Source organism: Oncorhynchus nerka, linkage group LG20 (assembly GCF_034236695.1).
Source record: "Oncorhynchus nerka isolate Pitt River linkage group LG20, Oner_Uvic_2.0, whole genome shotgun sequence".
NCBI lineage: Eukaryota > Metazoa > Chordata > Actinopteri > Salmoniformes > Salmonidae > Oncorhynchus > Oncorhynchus nerka.
Genome location: NC_088415.1, coordinates 45656522 through 45672159, shown reverse-complemented (window position 1 = coordinate 45672159; position 15638 = coordinate 45656522). Strand labels below are relative to the sequence as shown.

At 41.2% G+C, this 15638-nt stretch overlaps 1 protein-coding gene across 2 annotated transcripts in view; it reads left to right on the top strand.

Moving 5' to 3' along the window:
- LOC115102616 (forkhead box protein J3-like) overlaps positions 1–15638 on the top strand; it is a 97402-nt gene that overhangs the window by 23335 nt on the left and 58429 nt on the right. Inside the window, exons 2-3 of one of the 2 annotated variants that reach the window (XM_029622748.2) lie at positions 1009–1112; positions 4273–4703. In XM_029622748.2, the coding sequence (XP_029478608.2) occupies positions 4371–4703 (333 nt within the window). In that variant the 5' untranslated portion in view covers positions 1009–1112; positions 4273–4370. The remainder of the gene's footprint in view (positions 1–1008; positions 1113–4272; positions 4704–15638) is intronic. The other variant, XM_029622747.2, reaches the window with a different exon arrangement.

Here is a 15638-nt window from a genome sequence, read left to right as displayed (position 1 = left end):
ACTTGAAGAGGGACGCAAGCTTTTGGGGGGTAGGCTGTAGCAGTTATTTATTCAGACCCATAACCATTCAATCAATCTTCGTAAAGAAAAGAAAGCCTTCTGCATATAATTCCAGTCACATATTATTCAAGGATGTCATTAGAATGATGAAAATAGCCTATCCTTCCTCGCTTTCAACAGTTTAAGATTAGTGGAAAAATGTCAGCCTACTAATTATACAATTATGCCCCATTTATATTTTATTATCCAAATCACTAGCCTATACTTGTGACTTTGTAGGCTGCATCTGCTGCACCAGAATCACTTTCTCTTCTGCTTTATCATGGTTTAAATGATGTGCGTAATTCCAGTCCATATAATTCAATAGGCTACACTCAAACAGATGAACCTGCTGGAGCTAGTTTTATTTATTTGCCCAAGATACCATATGGCCAGCAACATCTATGGGATTTTCATGTTTTTCTGTCGTACATAATGGGCAGTAGCCTATCATATATGTATTGGATAAGGGCACAATCATTTGGGCACGGGCTCATAAAATGTATTTAATAAATGGCTCATCAGGCTCCGGTAGCATCAGGTCTGAATTTATGCTGATCAAAGCTCTTTATCAAATGCAGACAGTTTCGTCAGGAAATACGGGGTACCAGGGAGAAAAGTCATTTATTCTCGGGATGGAACATTTCTAAAATACCGGGGGAAATATTCAATCCTATTCTGTCCTTCCGGGTTCCGCTGAAGAATTGGAATTGCTCCCGAGCTGTTCCCCCATTTTGGCAGTCAGTTGTGAAAACAATTCCCAAGCTTTTAGTCACTCCAGATTAAGTTGCCATTTCTACTTGGTTGGATGGCGAATGATCGAGGGAAGCTGGATAGACAGAACTCTGAGGAATAGTTTTGCTGTTGTGGTGGGTGGCTTTGTGATATTGCGAAGGCATTTATTTATGAGTCTCTGAGTGTTGTCAGCCAGGACTTGACAAACTCACCTTCTTGCTTTCTGTTTTACAGCATTGGATCCTGAATGAACATGTACCATAGCACTACTCTATCTTTGGATACAGTACATTCCACAGATGCGTGAGCCAGAGGAGAGATGGCAAGAAACGAAAAGAGTAAGAATTTTGTTAATATGTTTGCAGTCTTTACAATTGACCATACTTTTTTTTTTTTTTATAGGTTTGAGTGAAGTTCAGACTTAGAGGAAACAGTTGCTAGGCTGTATAAAATATATTTTTTAAAGCTGTGATATGTAACTTTTTGGGCGACCCAACCAAATATACATATAATTGTTACTTATAGATCTGTCATTCTAATTGAAAGCAAATCTAAAAAGAAAGGTAGATCTGTTCAATGTGTGCTATTTCTATGCTTCCTGTTAAGTTTCGTATACTTTCGGTTTTCTACACCAGCTTCAAACACAATGTTTTAGATGGTACAATGATTCTCTACACCAGGTATTACCAAACTGGGGTACGCACAATGCCGCTGGGTGTACGGCAAAAAAATGTCTTCACATTTTCAAACAGTCCATTTAGATTTTTCAATGGGGCTATATATTTGGGTGAAGTTTCTTTCTCGCCTGACTAGCCTCGTTTCACTGCCATAAACTCTCGCATGAATTCCACCAATGTAGCCAAACGTAGCTGCTGTTCATTCCGTTTGCTTGAAAATTGATTTATGGTTAAAAAAAGTAAGGCCCGAGTCCATAGACACATACCAGCTCTACTGGTAGTACTGCTACTACCAGCACTACTACACCTGCACCTGTTGACGACACAAGTTCTGCTTCCACGAGCACATTCAATGCTAGCATCAGTAATTCTAGCATGGACACTGACAGTTGCACTGACAATCTGATGCAGCCGAAGAGCTACTGCTACCTTACCCGGGAAAGCACCGAACAACAGACAGGGACGTTGGACCTTCGAAGACGCGCAAAGATGAGAACATCATTGATTTGGGGTTCACTTATATTGGGAGTAGTGCCTTTCCTCAGCCACCGTGTGTTATATGTGCAAAAGTACTATCTCACAACTCGATGAAACCTTCTCTTGTGCAGACATTTAGATGCAAACATGCCAATTTGAAAAATAAGCCACAGGAGTTTTTTGAGCAAGAATTAAGATGACTTGAGTAGCAAGACATTTATAAGAGCAACAGATACCATTCATAAGGGTCTGGAAGCGTCTTATATGGTGAGCTACCGAGTGGCTAGGACAGGCAAGCCTCGTACTATTGTGGAGGACTTAATTCTCCCTGCTGCCGCAGATATTGATGGGACAAAGCTGGGGGGGGAAAGGCCCAAAAAAATTATACAGACAATGTCTTCATCAAACAACACTGTGTCACGACGCATCAGTGACATGGCAGGAGATGTTTTGAAACAATTACTGCTTGGCATACAAGCCAGTGAATTCTATGCGTTACTGCTGGATGAGTCAATAGACGTGTCGGGCCTGGCACAGCTCCTTGTATATGTCAGTTATGTTTATAGGGGGTCAATAAAGGAAGACATCCTCTTCTGCAAACCACTGGAAACCAGGACAACAAGAGAAGATAGTTTTTTAAAGTACTGGACAACTTTGTGACCTCAAATGGACTTCGGTGGTCAAGATGTGTTTGTATCTGTACCGGTGGCACAAAAGCCATGACAGGGAGACATAGTGGAGTGGAAATGCACGTGCTAGTAGTTGCTCCTGACGCTACTTGGGTACACTGCAGCATCCACTGAGAAGCTCTTGCTGTCAAGGGAATGCCTGACAACTTGAAAGATGTTTTGGACACTACAGTGAAAAGTGAAACTTTAAAGCAAGTCCCCTGAACTTTGTATTTTCTGCATTATGCAATGATCTAGGCAGCGACCATGTAACGCTTTTACAACTTACAGAAGTGCGCTGCTTATCAATGTGCAAAGTCTTGACAGGTTTTTTAAAATTGAGAAACAAGCCTAAAGTTGGCCTATCTGGGTGATGTTTTTTCCTCACCTGAATGATCTGAATCTAGGATTACAGGGACTCTCCGCAACTAGATTCAATGTGCGGGACAAAATTGAGGCTATTATTAAGAGGTTGGACCTTTTCTCTGTCTGCATTAACAAGGACAACACAAGTCTTTCCATCATTGTATGGTTTTTTGTGTGCAAATGAAGCTTACGGACAATGTCAAATGTGACGTAGCGAAGCACCGCAGTGAGTTGGGTGCGCAATCACGTGGGTACTTAACTGTTGACGCACCCTGGATTTGTTATCCCTTTCATGCCTTGCCTCCAGTCCGCATTTCCGATATCTGAATGAGAGCTTCATCAAAATTGCGTCAAACGGTTCTGTGAAAATGTAATTTAATCAGAAGCTACTGACAGATTTCTGGATTGTATCCTGCCTTGGAAAATCACGTAAGACACTGATGCCATTTGCAAACACGTACCGATGTGAGAGTGGATTCTCGGCCGTCACTAGCATGAAATGTAATTACAGGCACAGACTGTGTAGAAAATGATTTAAGACTGCGACTCTCCAATACATCATTGCAGAGTTATGTGCATCCTTTCCAGCACACCCTTCTCATTAACCTGTACTGAGTATTTCACCATTTTCATATGTAAGATGGCTAAATAAAGAGCACAATTGATTGATTATTATATTTGTGCCCTGGTCCTATAAGAGCTCTTTGTCACTTCCCACGAGCCGGGTTGTGACGACAACTCACTCATTCTTATGTTTAATAAATGTATTGTATAGAGTGTGTGTTTGGCAGGCTTGCAATGATGGCAAGAAACAATATTTGAGATTGCGCTGACCCTGGTGCTAGAGGGGGTACGCAGCTGGAGGTTGAATGCTAGAGGGGGTACGCAGCTGGATGTTGAATACTTGAGGGGGTACAACGTTTGGGAGCCACTGCTCTACAGTATACTTGCTTGTATTGTCACAAATGGAAATTAGGCGAACTATTAGAATTGTATCAACCAGGAAATGGAAGGGCGATTTAGCATAGTGCGTCTTTAAATTGAGGGAAGCTATGCCAGTCACAGTATTTGCTGTGCTGAAATCTGGACCATTCCATGAAAAGAATAACATAATGAACTATATCCTATCTCCTGACACATCTGTAGCCCAGTCAGCTGCAAACCATATCTGTATGTTTATTCTAGTGTTCTCCTTTATCCACCCAATACGGTTGTTTTTTGGCTATGATAAAAAAAAACAGCATATCTGTTATGCAGTTTGTTCTATCAAAATGAGCAGTTGTATAGCAAACATCCTCCTTTTCTTCCAGAATTCAGCCGGGACTGCAGTGCAACAGCAATCCAGTGAGCCAAAGGAGAGAATCCCCCTGAGTCCCTCCCCTCCCAACTCCCACAACCCTTCACCACCATGACCACTGAACTAGGGAGCAGCCTGACCTCCATGGACTGGCTTCCCCAGCTCACCATGCGGGCGGCCATCCAGAAGTCCGACTCAGGGCACCACCACCACGGGCATCATGGCCAGGGGCCGGGCAAGAAGAGCACCCCGCTGGACCCGGGCACAACACTGGACCAGGAGGAGGCGGCCCAGCACCGGGACGGCAAGCCACCCTATAGCTACGCCAGCCTCATCACCTTTGCCATTAACGGCTCGCCACACAAGAGGATGACCCTCAGTGAGATCTACCAATGGATCTGTGACAACTTCCCCTACTACTGGGAGGCAGGCAGCGGCTGGAAGGTAAGTTGTGGAAATGGAGGAGTAGAAGTGTGAGGGTGCATTAAAGGGATGATTAACTTAAGAATCAGTTTGTTTGGGATTGACGTCTGCAGTTTTTTGTGAACTCATGAAAGGTGTGATAACATTGAACTATTGCTTTAAGGAACTAACTTTACTAAATATCCTAGGAATACAGGCACACTGTATTGTGCATGTAAATTTGGTTGACTCCAGACGATGAAATATACAGTATAATCTGGCACATGAACTAATAGGTCCACTTCTCAGCTTCAAGCTGTAAACATTTACTCCCAGATTTACCTGGCCCAGTGCAAAGATGCTGTGGTTGAAACGGTGAACTGCATCAAAGGGAACATGAGTAAATTCATTACAGTCGAGGTGATTACTCTCAGCTGCACACAGTGGGAGACAGACATGAAGCCCAAGCAGTCTCTGGGTTCTTTGATTTGAAGAATATACTGTTAATGTACAACTAAAAGAGCTTGTACTACACACACACACACACACAGATACACACACACACACGCACACATACAGATGCACAGTCACTCACACTCACTCACTCACAGTGAGTAAGAGCGACTTCCAGCTCAGGTAGGCATACGTGTGCAGTCTACAGATTAGTGGGCTGGCTCAGCTAGAGAAGATGGGTCTCGGGGAGTTTACTACCCAGTTCAAGCACACGTTTTCTTTGTATGATAATGTGGCTCAGGCAGGAGAGGCTGGAAACCAATGCTAACTCCTCTTCCATTTTGAACACAAGCACTTTAGCCACAGGATGCACTGAGTGTAATCTGATAACTCGTCAAGGTCATAACACGTCCACATGGTATGAGGGAGCAGGACATGGGATGCGTCCAAAATGGTCCCCTATTCTCTTAACAATGTCGATGCTCCTGTTTTTTTCCTTCCTATCTTGGTCTGCATCTTCTTTTTAAACAGGGAGACAATTTGTTTTCAGCACTTCTATTTCTATGACTGATCAAATCTTGTTTTCTCATGGCTCTCTTTTCCCTCTGCAGCTGACCTATGGTGAGCAATATGTTTGAAACACTGATTTTATTGTGATTCAGAGTATCAAGTACATATAGGTGCCGATACGATATGTATTGCGACTAACTGTCATGATATCATATCGTGAGATCCCTGGCAATTCCCAGATCTAATATGTACTTCGAAATATATGTATATTAATAATAAAAATACATACATGCACTACTGTTCAAAAGTTTGGGGTCACTTAGAAATGTCCTTGTTTTTTAAATAAAATCACATTTTGTCCATGAGAATAACATCAAATTAATCAGAAATACAATGTAGAAATTGTTAATGTTGTAAATGACTATTGTAGCTGTAAACGGCAGGTTATTTTTTTATTGGAATGTCTACAGAGGCCCATAAGCAACTATCACTCGTGTTCCAATGGCACGTTGTGTTAGCTAATCCAATTTTATAATTTTAAAAGGATAATTGATCATTAGAAAACCCTTTTGCAATTGTTAGCACAGCTGAAAACTATTGTCCTGATTAAAGCAGCAATAAAACTTGCCTTAGACTAGTTGACTATCTGGTGCATCAGCATTTGTGGGTTTGATTACAGGCTCAAAATGGCTAGAAACAAAGTCCTTCTCAAACTATTCTTGTTCTGAGAAATGAAGGCTATTCCATGCAAGAAATTGCCAAGAAACTGAAGATCTCGTACAACACTGTATTACTCCCTTCACAGAGCAGTGCAAACTGTCTCTAACCAGAATAGAAAGAGTGGGAGGCCCCGGTGCACAACTGAGTAAGATGACAAGTACATTAATGTCTAGTTTGAGAAACAGACGCCTCAAGTCTGGCCTCAAGTTTAAAAGGGAATTTCCACTAATTTCTTCCTTTTGGACTACACATCAGATTTGGTCTCCGCTGGATCTGTTGGTGGATTGGATTCTGACTGACAACTTTTTTGCGTACGGTTTTTAATTTGTTTTAGTGGGAATTATACAGTGTTGATTTGTGGTCAGTTGTACAGTAGTTGAAGACTATAGAGATTTGATACTCTTTATGGTTGTGTGGTAAAGAGTTTGAGATCTTGATTGTATGATTGAGACTGGTTTTACGCTACACATTAGAGGTCGACCGATTCATCGGAATGGCCGACTAATTAGTGCAGATTAAAAGTTTTCATAACAATCAGTAATCCGCATTTTTGGACACCGATCATGGCCGATTACATTGCACTCTACAAGGAGACTGCGTGGCAGGCTGACTACCTGTTATGCGAGTGCAGCAAGGAGCCAAGGTAAGGTGCTAGCTAGCATTAAACGTGTCTTTTTTTTAAACAATCTTAACATAATCACTAGTTAACTACACATGGTTGATATTACTAGTTTATCTAGCTTGTCCTGCGTTGCATATAATCGATGCGGTGCCTGTTAATTAATCATTGAATCATAGCCTACTTCGCCAAACAGGTGATTTAACAAGCACATTTGAAAAACCCCTGTCGTTGCACCAATGTGTCCCTAACCATAAATATCAACACCTTTCTTAAAATCAATACATAAGTATATATTTTAAAACCTGCATATTTAGTTAATATTGCCTGCTAACATGAATTTATTTTAACTAATTGTCACTTCTCTTGTGTTTTGTGCAATAGAGTCAAGGTATATGCAGCAGTTTGGGCTGCCTGGCTCGTTGCGAACTATCTATTCCTAACAAAGACAGCCAATTTCGCCAAACGTGGGATGATTTCACAAAACCGCATTTGCGGAAAAAAAAAGCACTAATGTACCTAACCATAAACATCAATGCCTTTCTTAAAATCAATACACAGAAGTATATTTTATTAAACCTGCATATTTAAAATAATTTCAGGTTAGCAGGCAATATTAAACTAGGGAAATTGTGTCACTTCTCTTGCGTTCATTGCATGCAGAGTCAGGGTATATACAACAGTTTGGGCCGCCTGGCTCGTTGCAAACTAATTTGCCATAATTATGACGTAACATTGAAGGTTGTGCAATGTAACAGTAATATTTAGACTTATGGATATTCCACCCATTCAATAAAATACGGAACTGTTCTGTATTTCACTGAAAGAATAAACGTTTTGTTTTCGAAATTATAGTTTCCGGATTTGACCATATTAATGACCTAAGGCTAATAACTGTGGCAACCTTGGGCCTCTCGTGGTACGTGCTCCTATCTGGTGCGCAATGTTAAGATGTTTAAATGGGGTGCCGTCATCTTTATCTGGGAGGGACAAACGGGCATCTGGGCATGCTGCTGGTGTGCTGGGTCAACTGGTGGTAGAGTATTCTCTGCTAGTTGAAGGCAACGCCTCTCGGACGTTCGAGACGTTGAACACTGCGAAGAACCTCTTCCATAGCCATCCCTAGTTGTGCCAGCTATTCGGGGTGCTGACGAAGTAGGTATCCCTGCTCGTCGACCATCTGGGAGATGTTCTGATTTCCTGCTGCTTCAATTCTTGTGAGGCAGTATTCTGTACCGTAGACACTGGGAGTCGAGAAGCAGATGCAGGTGGTCAGTTTAATATAACATGTAACGATACAACGTAGGAGTAGCATCTAGACATAAGCAACAGAAACCATTCTGCCTTTGTAAGGAACCTAAGGGAGAGTGCCAGATAAAGGGGAGATAATGAGTGAGGTAATGGAGTCCAGGTGTTCGTAATGATGAAAGCCAGGTGTGCGTAATGATGGTTCCCAGGTCCAGTGGTTAGTAAACCGGCAACGTTGAACGCTGGAGGGGAGGAGCGGGAGTAGACGTGACAGTGTTGGAGACATTCTGAACAGAGCACCTTGTAGAATTAGCGATTCAGTAGTACATTTTCTGGTATGGGTTAGGTTCAATAATCTTTGAGTAATGTATTTAGGCATAGGGAAAATACAAAAAGGGCCTGTCTGAGGGTAAGAATGATTTCATAAGGGTTGGAAATTAGCCATTTGTCAGGGGTTAGAATATGTTTTGCAGAAATGAATAGAAACTGTCTGGGGTATGATGTCTAGCTGTCTAGTTTCTGTGGGAAGTGAGGAGATGACTTTCAACGTCATATCTGGGGAGTGGAGTGAGGATAACAGGATGCAGATAGCTGAATTGTATCTCAAGAAGGGAAGACAGAGCCAGACCACCTTCTGGCCCAGCCTGGGTCGTCCTACTGTGATGTTACCTCATGTACTGAATTGAAGTTATAAGACTGTGTGACTGCATCTTTATGTTCTCAGTTGAAGCATCCAGTTGGGTGTAATAAATCTAGTTTGAGCTTTCTTGGTTTCCGCCTGGAGTTTGTACCAGAAATCTAGAACGTAACAAAAGTCTAAGAAGAGGTAGATCTGTTCTATGTGTGCTGCTTCTATGCTTCCCGTTCTAAAGTTTTGTTTTTGTGTATTTTACTTTTGGTTTTGTATACCAGCTGAAAATACAATATTTATGGTTATTGAAAATATATTTCACAGCGTTTTAGATTGCTTATTTTGTCACACAAACTAAAATTGTATTTGTTTATATTTTTCTGATGGATGACTGTTTGTTTTTTTTTAAATATTTTTTTATGAGGAAGAAAATGTTTGTCTGGATGTGATGTTAGGGAGATGATGTCAAGGATGCTTGATGCAGTGAAGAGGATTTTAGGTAGACCTGATTCAATAAAAATAAAATACAAATTCCATGAATAACCACTGATACGTGAATGAGGACTGGGTCGACAAATCCACTAAGGAAGGAGCCGGTCACCATGGCCAACCTTTCTCCAGTTTCTGCCATCTTGGAAATAACAAAGTTTCCTTTCATTCCCAGTCTGGCAGCCGATTCGTTCAAATCCAACCACATGCTTTGCTGCGCTATAGTGTATTTTTTTTGTCGGCCTATAAACAGCTCTCACACACACACGGATCTTCGCTAGGTCCCCAGGGACAGTGGAAGCTCTGTCTCCTTGAATCTCTTTGTGCCCATCACTCACACAATGGGTTCCACTAATGGCAGACTTACCATTCTCCACTAAGCGGGTGGGGTGGTGCGCCATCAAATGGAATGTTAATCTATTTGGCTGCGTTTGAAGCAGTGACTCGTATTCAACCCCCTATCCATACAGGATGTGTCTGTCACCTGTCGTTAAGGTGTCCCAGTGATGTCTCTAGATCCCAGAGGATATTTAGATGTTACAATGCCTCTCCCGTCCCCAGACTCCGCACCCTACTCTCTTCCAACCCCTCCACCACACATGCTGTCTTTATTTAGCTCTCTCTACCTGTATCCTCATCCTCTCTCATAACCATTTTGTTTGCCATCTTACTGTGTTTCTCTTTCCCTTTTAATTTCTGTCTTTCTCTCTGTATCTGGCTTTGTCTCACTCTATCTCTCTCTCTCTTGTCCTTTGACAATCTGTCAGTGTGCCCTGGGAGCCCCAGGACAAATCTGCTGACGCTCTAAGAGTGTTATTGGAACAACAGACACTGCTAACTGGGGTTGTCTGCATATGGGAGCCCTTAAATCTTGTCTTGCCCATTCACCCTCTAAATGACACACATGCAATCCAAGTCTTAATTGTGTCAATGCTTAAAAATCCTTCTTTAACCTGTAGTGACACCCCATCCCGTGAACGGGACCGTTGTCATCATCTGACACTAATTAGCATAAGGCAACGGACATAAATCTTCCTAGAAAATCTTCCTATTCATGAAAATCACAAATGAAATGTATTGAAACACAGCTTAGACTTTTGTTAATCACCCTGCCGTCTCAGATTTTCATCTCGTGTTTTCACTCACGAGACTCCCAGGTAGACAGCCAAAGTAAATTTTTCCCCAAAATATTATTTTTGTAGGCAAAATAGCTCCGTTTGTTCTTCACGTTTGGCTGAGAAATCGCCCGGAAATTGCGGTCACCACAACGCCGAAAAATATTCCAAATAAGCTCCATAATATCGACAGAAACATGGTAACGTTGTTTAGAATCCATCCTCAAGGTGTTTTTCTAATATCTATTCGATAATATATCCGTCGGGACAATTCGTTTTTCACTAGGACCGATTGGAATAATGGCTACCTCTGTATTTTACGCGAGAATCTCTCTCGGAGCCACCATGTGACCACTTACGGAATGTGGCCGCCTATGGCTATTCTTCAACAGAAATGCGGAAAACTACGTCACAATGCTGTAGACACCTTGGGAATACGTAGAAAGCGTAAGCTCGTTGATGGTACATTCACAGCTGAATAGGGAGTCATTGGAACGCAGCGCTTTCAAAACCTGGGGCACTTCCGGATTGGATTTTTCTCAGGCTTTCGCCTGCAACATCAGTTCTGTTATACTCACAGACAATATCTTTACAGTTTTGGACGTTTTTTCTATCCAAAGCTGTCAATTATATGCATATTCTAGCATATTTTCCTGACAAAATATCCCGTTTTAAAATTAAAATACTGCCCCTAACACCAAGAGGTTTTAACCTGTCTCTTCCCCTTCATCTACACTGATTTTGAAGTGGATTTAACCTCTTAAGTCGACCCTCTACTTTTTTTAACATTCTGTTAAAAATCGCGCAACATTTCAGCGCCCTGCTACTCATGCCAGGAGTATAGTATATGCATTTGCTTAGTCTGTGTGGATAGAAAACACTCAGACGTTTATAAAACTGGTTAAATCACTGCTGTGGCTTTCCCAGAACGGCATTTACATCGAAAAGCACAGGAAAAACTGATCACTGAAAATGGGAAAATATATCCATGCGCTACTTGAACCCATTGATAAAGGTGAACCACAATTAATTGACTGAGGTTGCAGTACCTACAGCTTCCACACGGTGTCTAGAGTCTTGTCATTTCCCTTCGAGTTTTTTCTTGGTCAAACACATACAGGGCACCGTATCACCTCAGGTCTAGGACCGGATATTTTCGTTGAGTTTCTAGCCGGACATTTTTCCAGACGGACAGCTAATGATCTTTACATCGCCTCCTGATGAATTTTATCGCTTATTAACATTTACTAATACCTAAAGTTGCATTACAAACGTATTTCGAAGTGTTTTGTGAAAGTTTATCGTCGACTTTTTGAATTTAAAAAAATGACGTTACGTTTTGAAACGATGTTTTTTTTCGTTTATCACACAGTCTACATATAACGATATCTAGGCTTTATATGGACCGATTTAATCGAAATAAAGACCCAAATAGTGTTTATGGGACATCTAGGAGTGCCAACAAAGAAGATGGTGAAAGGTAATGAATGTTTTCTATTTTATTGTGCGGTTTGTGTGACGCCGAAATGCTAATTATTTTGTTTACGTCCCCTGTGGGTCTTTTGGGGTGTTACATGCTATCAGATAATAGCTTCTCATGCTTTCGCCGAAAAGCATTTTAAAAATCTGACTTGTTGCCTGGATTCACAACGAGTGTAGCTTTAATTCGATACCCTGCATGTGTATTTTAATGAACTTTTGAGTTTTAACTAATACTATTAGCATTTAGCGTAGCGCATTTGCATTTCCAGAGCTCTAGTTGGGACGCAAGCGTCCCGAGTAGAAGCAAGAGGTTAACAGGTGCCATCAATAATGGATCATAGCTTTCCTAAACTCGGTTTAAGCTTTGACAACTAGTCAAAGCTCAAACCAGGTTTATTCACCCACTGGGTCAAACAGCTGAAAATACAAAGATATGGTTCCACCAGTACAAGTATTTATACCCTCCTATTAGTCTTCTCCTTGCACATCTGGACAGCCAATACATCTCTGTTGCTAGGCAGGAACTTACGTTGTGTGTGTGTGTGTGTGTAATAGAACTGGTCCTTGTCACTTCATCTGACCTGACCTCGGCCCACATTGCTTACTCCTCCCTAATCCACGGCTATTCAACCTTCTCAGCGACTGAAACCAGACTGTTGCCCTTTTGTCCTCTCCATAAGACAATTACATTATACATGTAAAGTAGTTCTAGTATAGTAACAGGAATAAGTATATATTTCAAGCTAGAATCCAACAGTCCTTCCTTTTTGAACATACTGTTACATTACATACATTACATGAACTTTGAAATGACTAAAACATGATTAACGTTCACAGTTGATTTGTACATTTACACTTCCGAGACTTATGGGCTCTGATCTATAATCACACTATCCACAATCTTATTCCCCCTCCCTATTGTACAACTGATTAAATCACTTACCTTTGATTATCTTCTGATGTTTGCACTCACGAGACTCCCAGTTACACAATAAATGTTCCTTTTGTTCCATAAAGATTATTTTTTATATCCAAAATACCTCAATTTCTTTGACGCGTTATGTTCAGAAATCCACAGACTCGAGCTGTCACGACATCGCAGACAAATTCCAAATAGTATCCGTAATGACCACAGAAACATGTCAAACATTTTTTATAATCAATCCTCAGGTTGTTTTTAAAATATATAATCGATAATATATCAACTGGAACTGTAGCTTTTTCAATGGGAGAGACGATGACTGCCCCACTGTTGCACAAGCAAAACTCTGCGAACACCCAGCTATCTACTGACGCGATGTGATCTTTCTTGCTCATTTTTTAAAATAAAAGCCTGAAACAATGTCTAAAGACTGACACCTTGAGGAAGCCATAGGAAAAGGAATCTGGTTGATATCTCTTTACATTGAGGCAAGGCATCCAATGGAACAGAGAGCTTTCAGGAAAAACAGCACTTCCTTGTTGGATTTTCCTCAGGTTTCGCCTGCAATATCAGTTCTGTTATACTCGCAGACAATATTTTGACAGTTTTGGAAACTTTAGAGTTTTCTATCCTAATCTGACAATTATATGCATATTATAGTTTCTGGGCCTGAGAAATAGGCAGTTTCAAATGGGTACATTTTTTTAGCCAAAAGCGAAAATCCTGCCCCCTACACTCAAGAAGTTGATAATGTGTTAAGCTATTAATAATTATATATGCAAAGAAATCAAAGTTTGATAACTTTAAGTCCCACTCTTAGTCTCTATACCTTCGGGATACTTTTCTGCTGGGGTCCAGAAAAATGAAGGCCCTAAGAAACCTCATGCTTTCACCCAGTCCTCCCCGTTAAGGCCACAGGTTACAAAAGATGTTCTAACGCCATATAATTTTCACTTTGCTCCCCATCTTCTTTCTCCATAGCCACTCGATATGCACGTGCAGTGACCTTAATCAACTTTACCTCACCCATTATCAGCAACCATAACTCCTGTGTTCCAATGGCACATTGTGTTAGCCTTTTAAAATGATAAACTTGGATTAGCTAATTTATCATTAGAAAACCATTTTGCAATTATGTTAGCACAGCTGAAAACTGGCCTTCCTTAGACTAGTTGAGTATTTGGAGCATCAGTATTTGTGGGTTCGATTACAGGCTCAAAATGGCCAGAAACAAAGACCTTTCTTCTGAAACTCGTCAGTCTATTCTTGTTCTGAGAAATTAAGGCTATTCCATGTGAGAAATTGTCAAACTGAAGATCTCGTACAACGCTGTGTACTACTCCCTTCACAGAACAGTGCAAACAGGCTCTAACCAGAATAGAAAGAGTGGGAGGCCCCGGTGCACAACTGAGTAAGAGGACAAAGTACATTAGTGTCTAGTTTGAGAAACAGACACCTGAAGTCCTCAACTGGCAGCTTCATTAAATAGTACCCGCAAAACACCAGTCTCAACATTAACAGTGAAGAGGCGACTCCGGGATGCTGGCCTTCTAGGCAGAGTTCCTCTGTCCACTGTCTTGTGTTCTTTTGCCCATATTAATCTTTTATTTTTATTGGCCAGTCTGGGATATTACTTTTTCTTTGCAACTCTGCCTAGAAGGCCAGCATAAAATTATGAACTTGGATTAGCTAACACAACATGCCATTGGAACACAGGAGTGATGATCGCTGATAATGGGCCTCTGTACGCCTATGTAGATATTATATAAAAATCAACCGTTTCCAGCTACAATAATCATCTACAACATTAACGTCTACACAGTATTTCTGATCAATTTTATGTTATTTTAATGGACAAAAAATGTGCTTTTCTTTCAAAAACAAATATTTCTAAGTGACCCCAAACTTTTGAACGGTAGTGTACATTTCAACATCAGTGCCCTCAGGTGATATCCCAGCAATGCTACCAAGGTAACCCCTGCTACAACTAACACTGCCCATGAAGCACACTTCAAAATACCCCTCATTTTGTGTTGTAGTCCTGTTCCATGTGGTTACTATAGCATCCATCACAACGACCACTGCTTCTTCAGTTACTGTCCATACAGAGACTGCCTTGAGAATAGCTTTTGCATTGATTGTGTCTCCTGCTCCTGATCTCCTATTGCCTTTGTTTCACTGATAGAGCTAAGACAGGATCTTCCTACCTGTCTCCATATACCTACCCGGTTTTCTAGCCAGCAACATCTCCAATGACATCCTATGTTCTGCTGCAGTCGTCATCTGTTGGATAATACTTCCTTGTGCTCTGGTTAGGTACACATCTCGCACCCCAAGCGTGATCTACACCCCTTTTGTGAACACCCTCGTTACAGTGTAAACATTTGAGTCCCAACGGTTGCTAAGCAGCCACCTTCTGATGCATTCCTGTTATCGTCACTCAGTCCCACTGCTGGTGGTTAGGAATGGGGGAGAGATTAGTGGGGTTGGAAGAGTGTCCAACCTTACAAAACTCTGAGTCACATGTTTCTTAAGCACACTCTTCAGGAGATGTGACTCTATTATTATTATTACAGCGAATAACCCCTCACTGAACGTTGACAATTTAGTGTCTGAAATGACAACTCTCTCTGCTACTCAAATCAAATCAAAGTTTATTTGTCACGTGCGCCGAATACAACAGGTGTAGACCTTACAGTGAAATGCTTACTTACAGGCTCTAACCAATAGTGCGGAGAATAAAAAGTGTGTGTGTGTGTAAAGAAATAAAACAGTAAAAAGACATTTG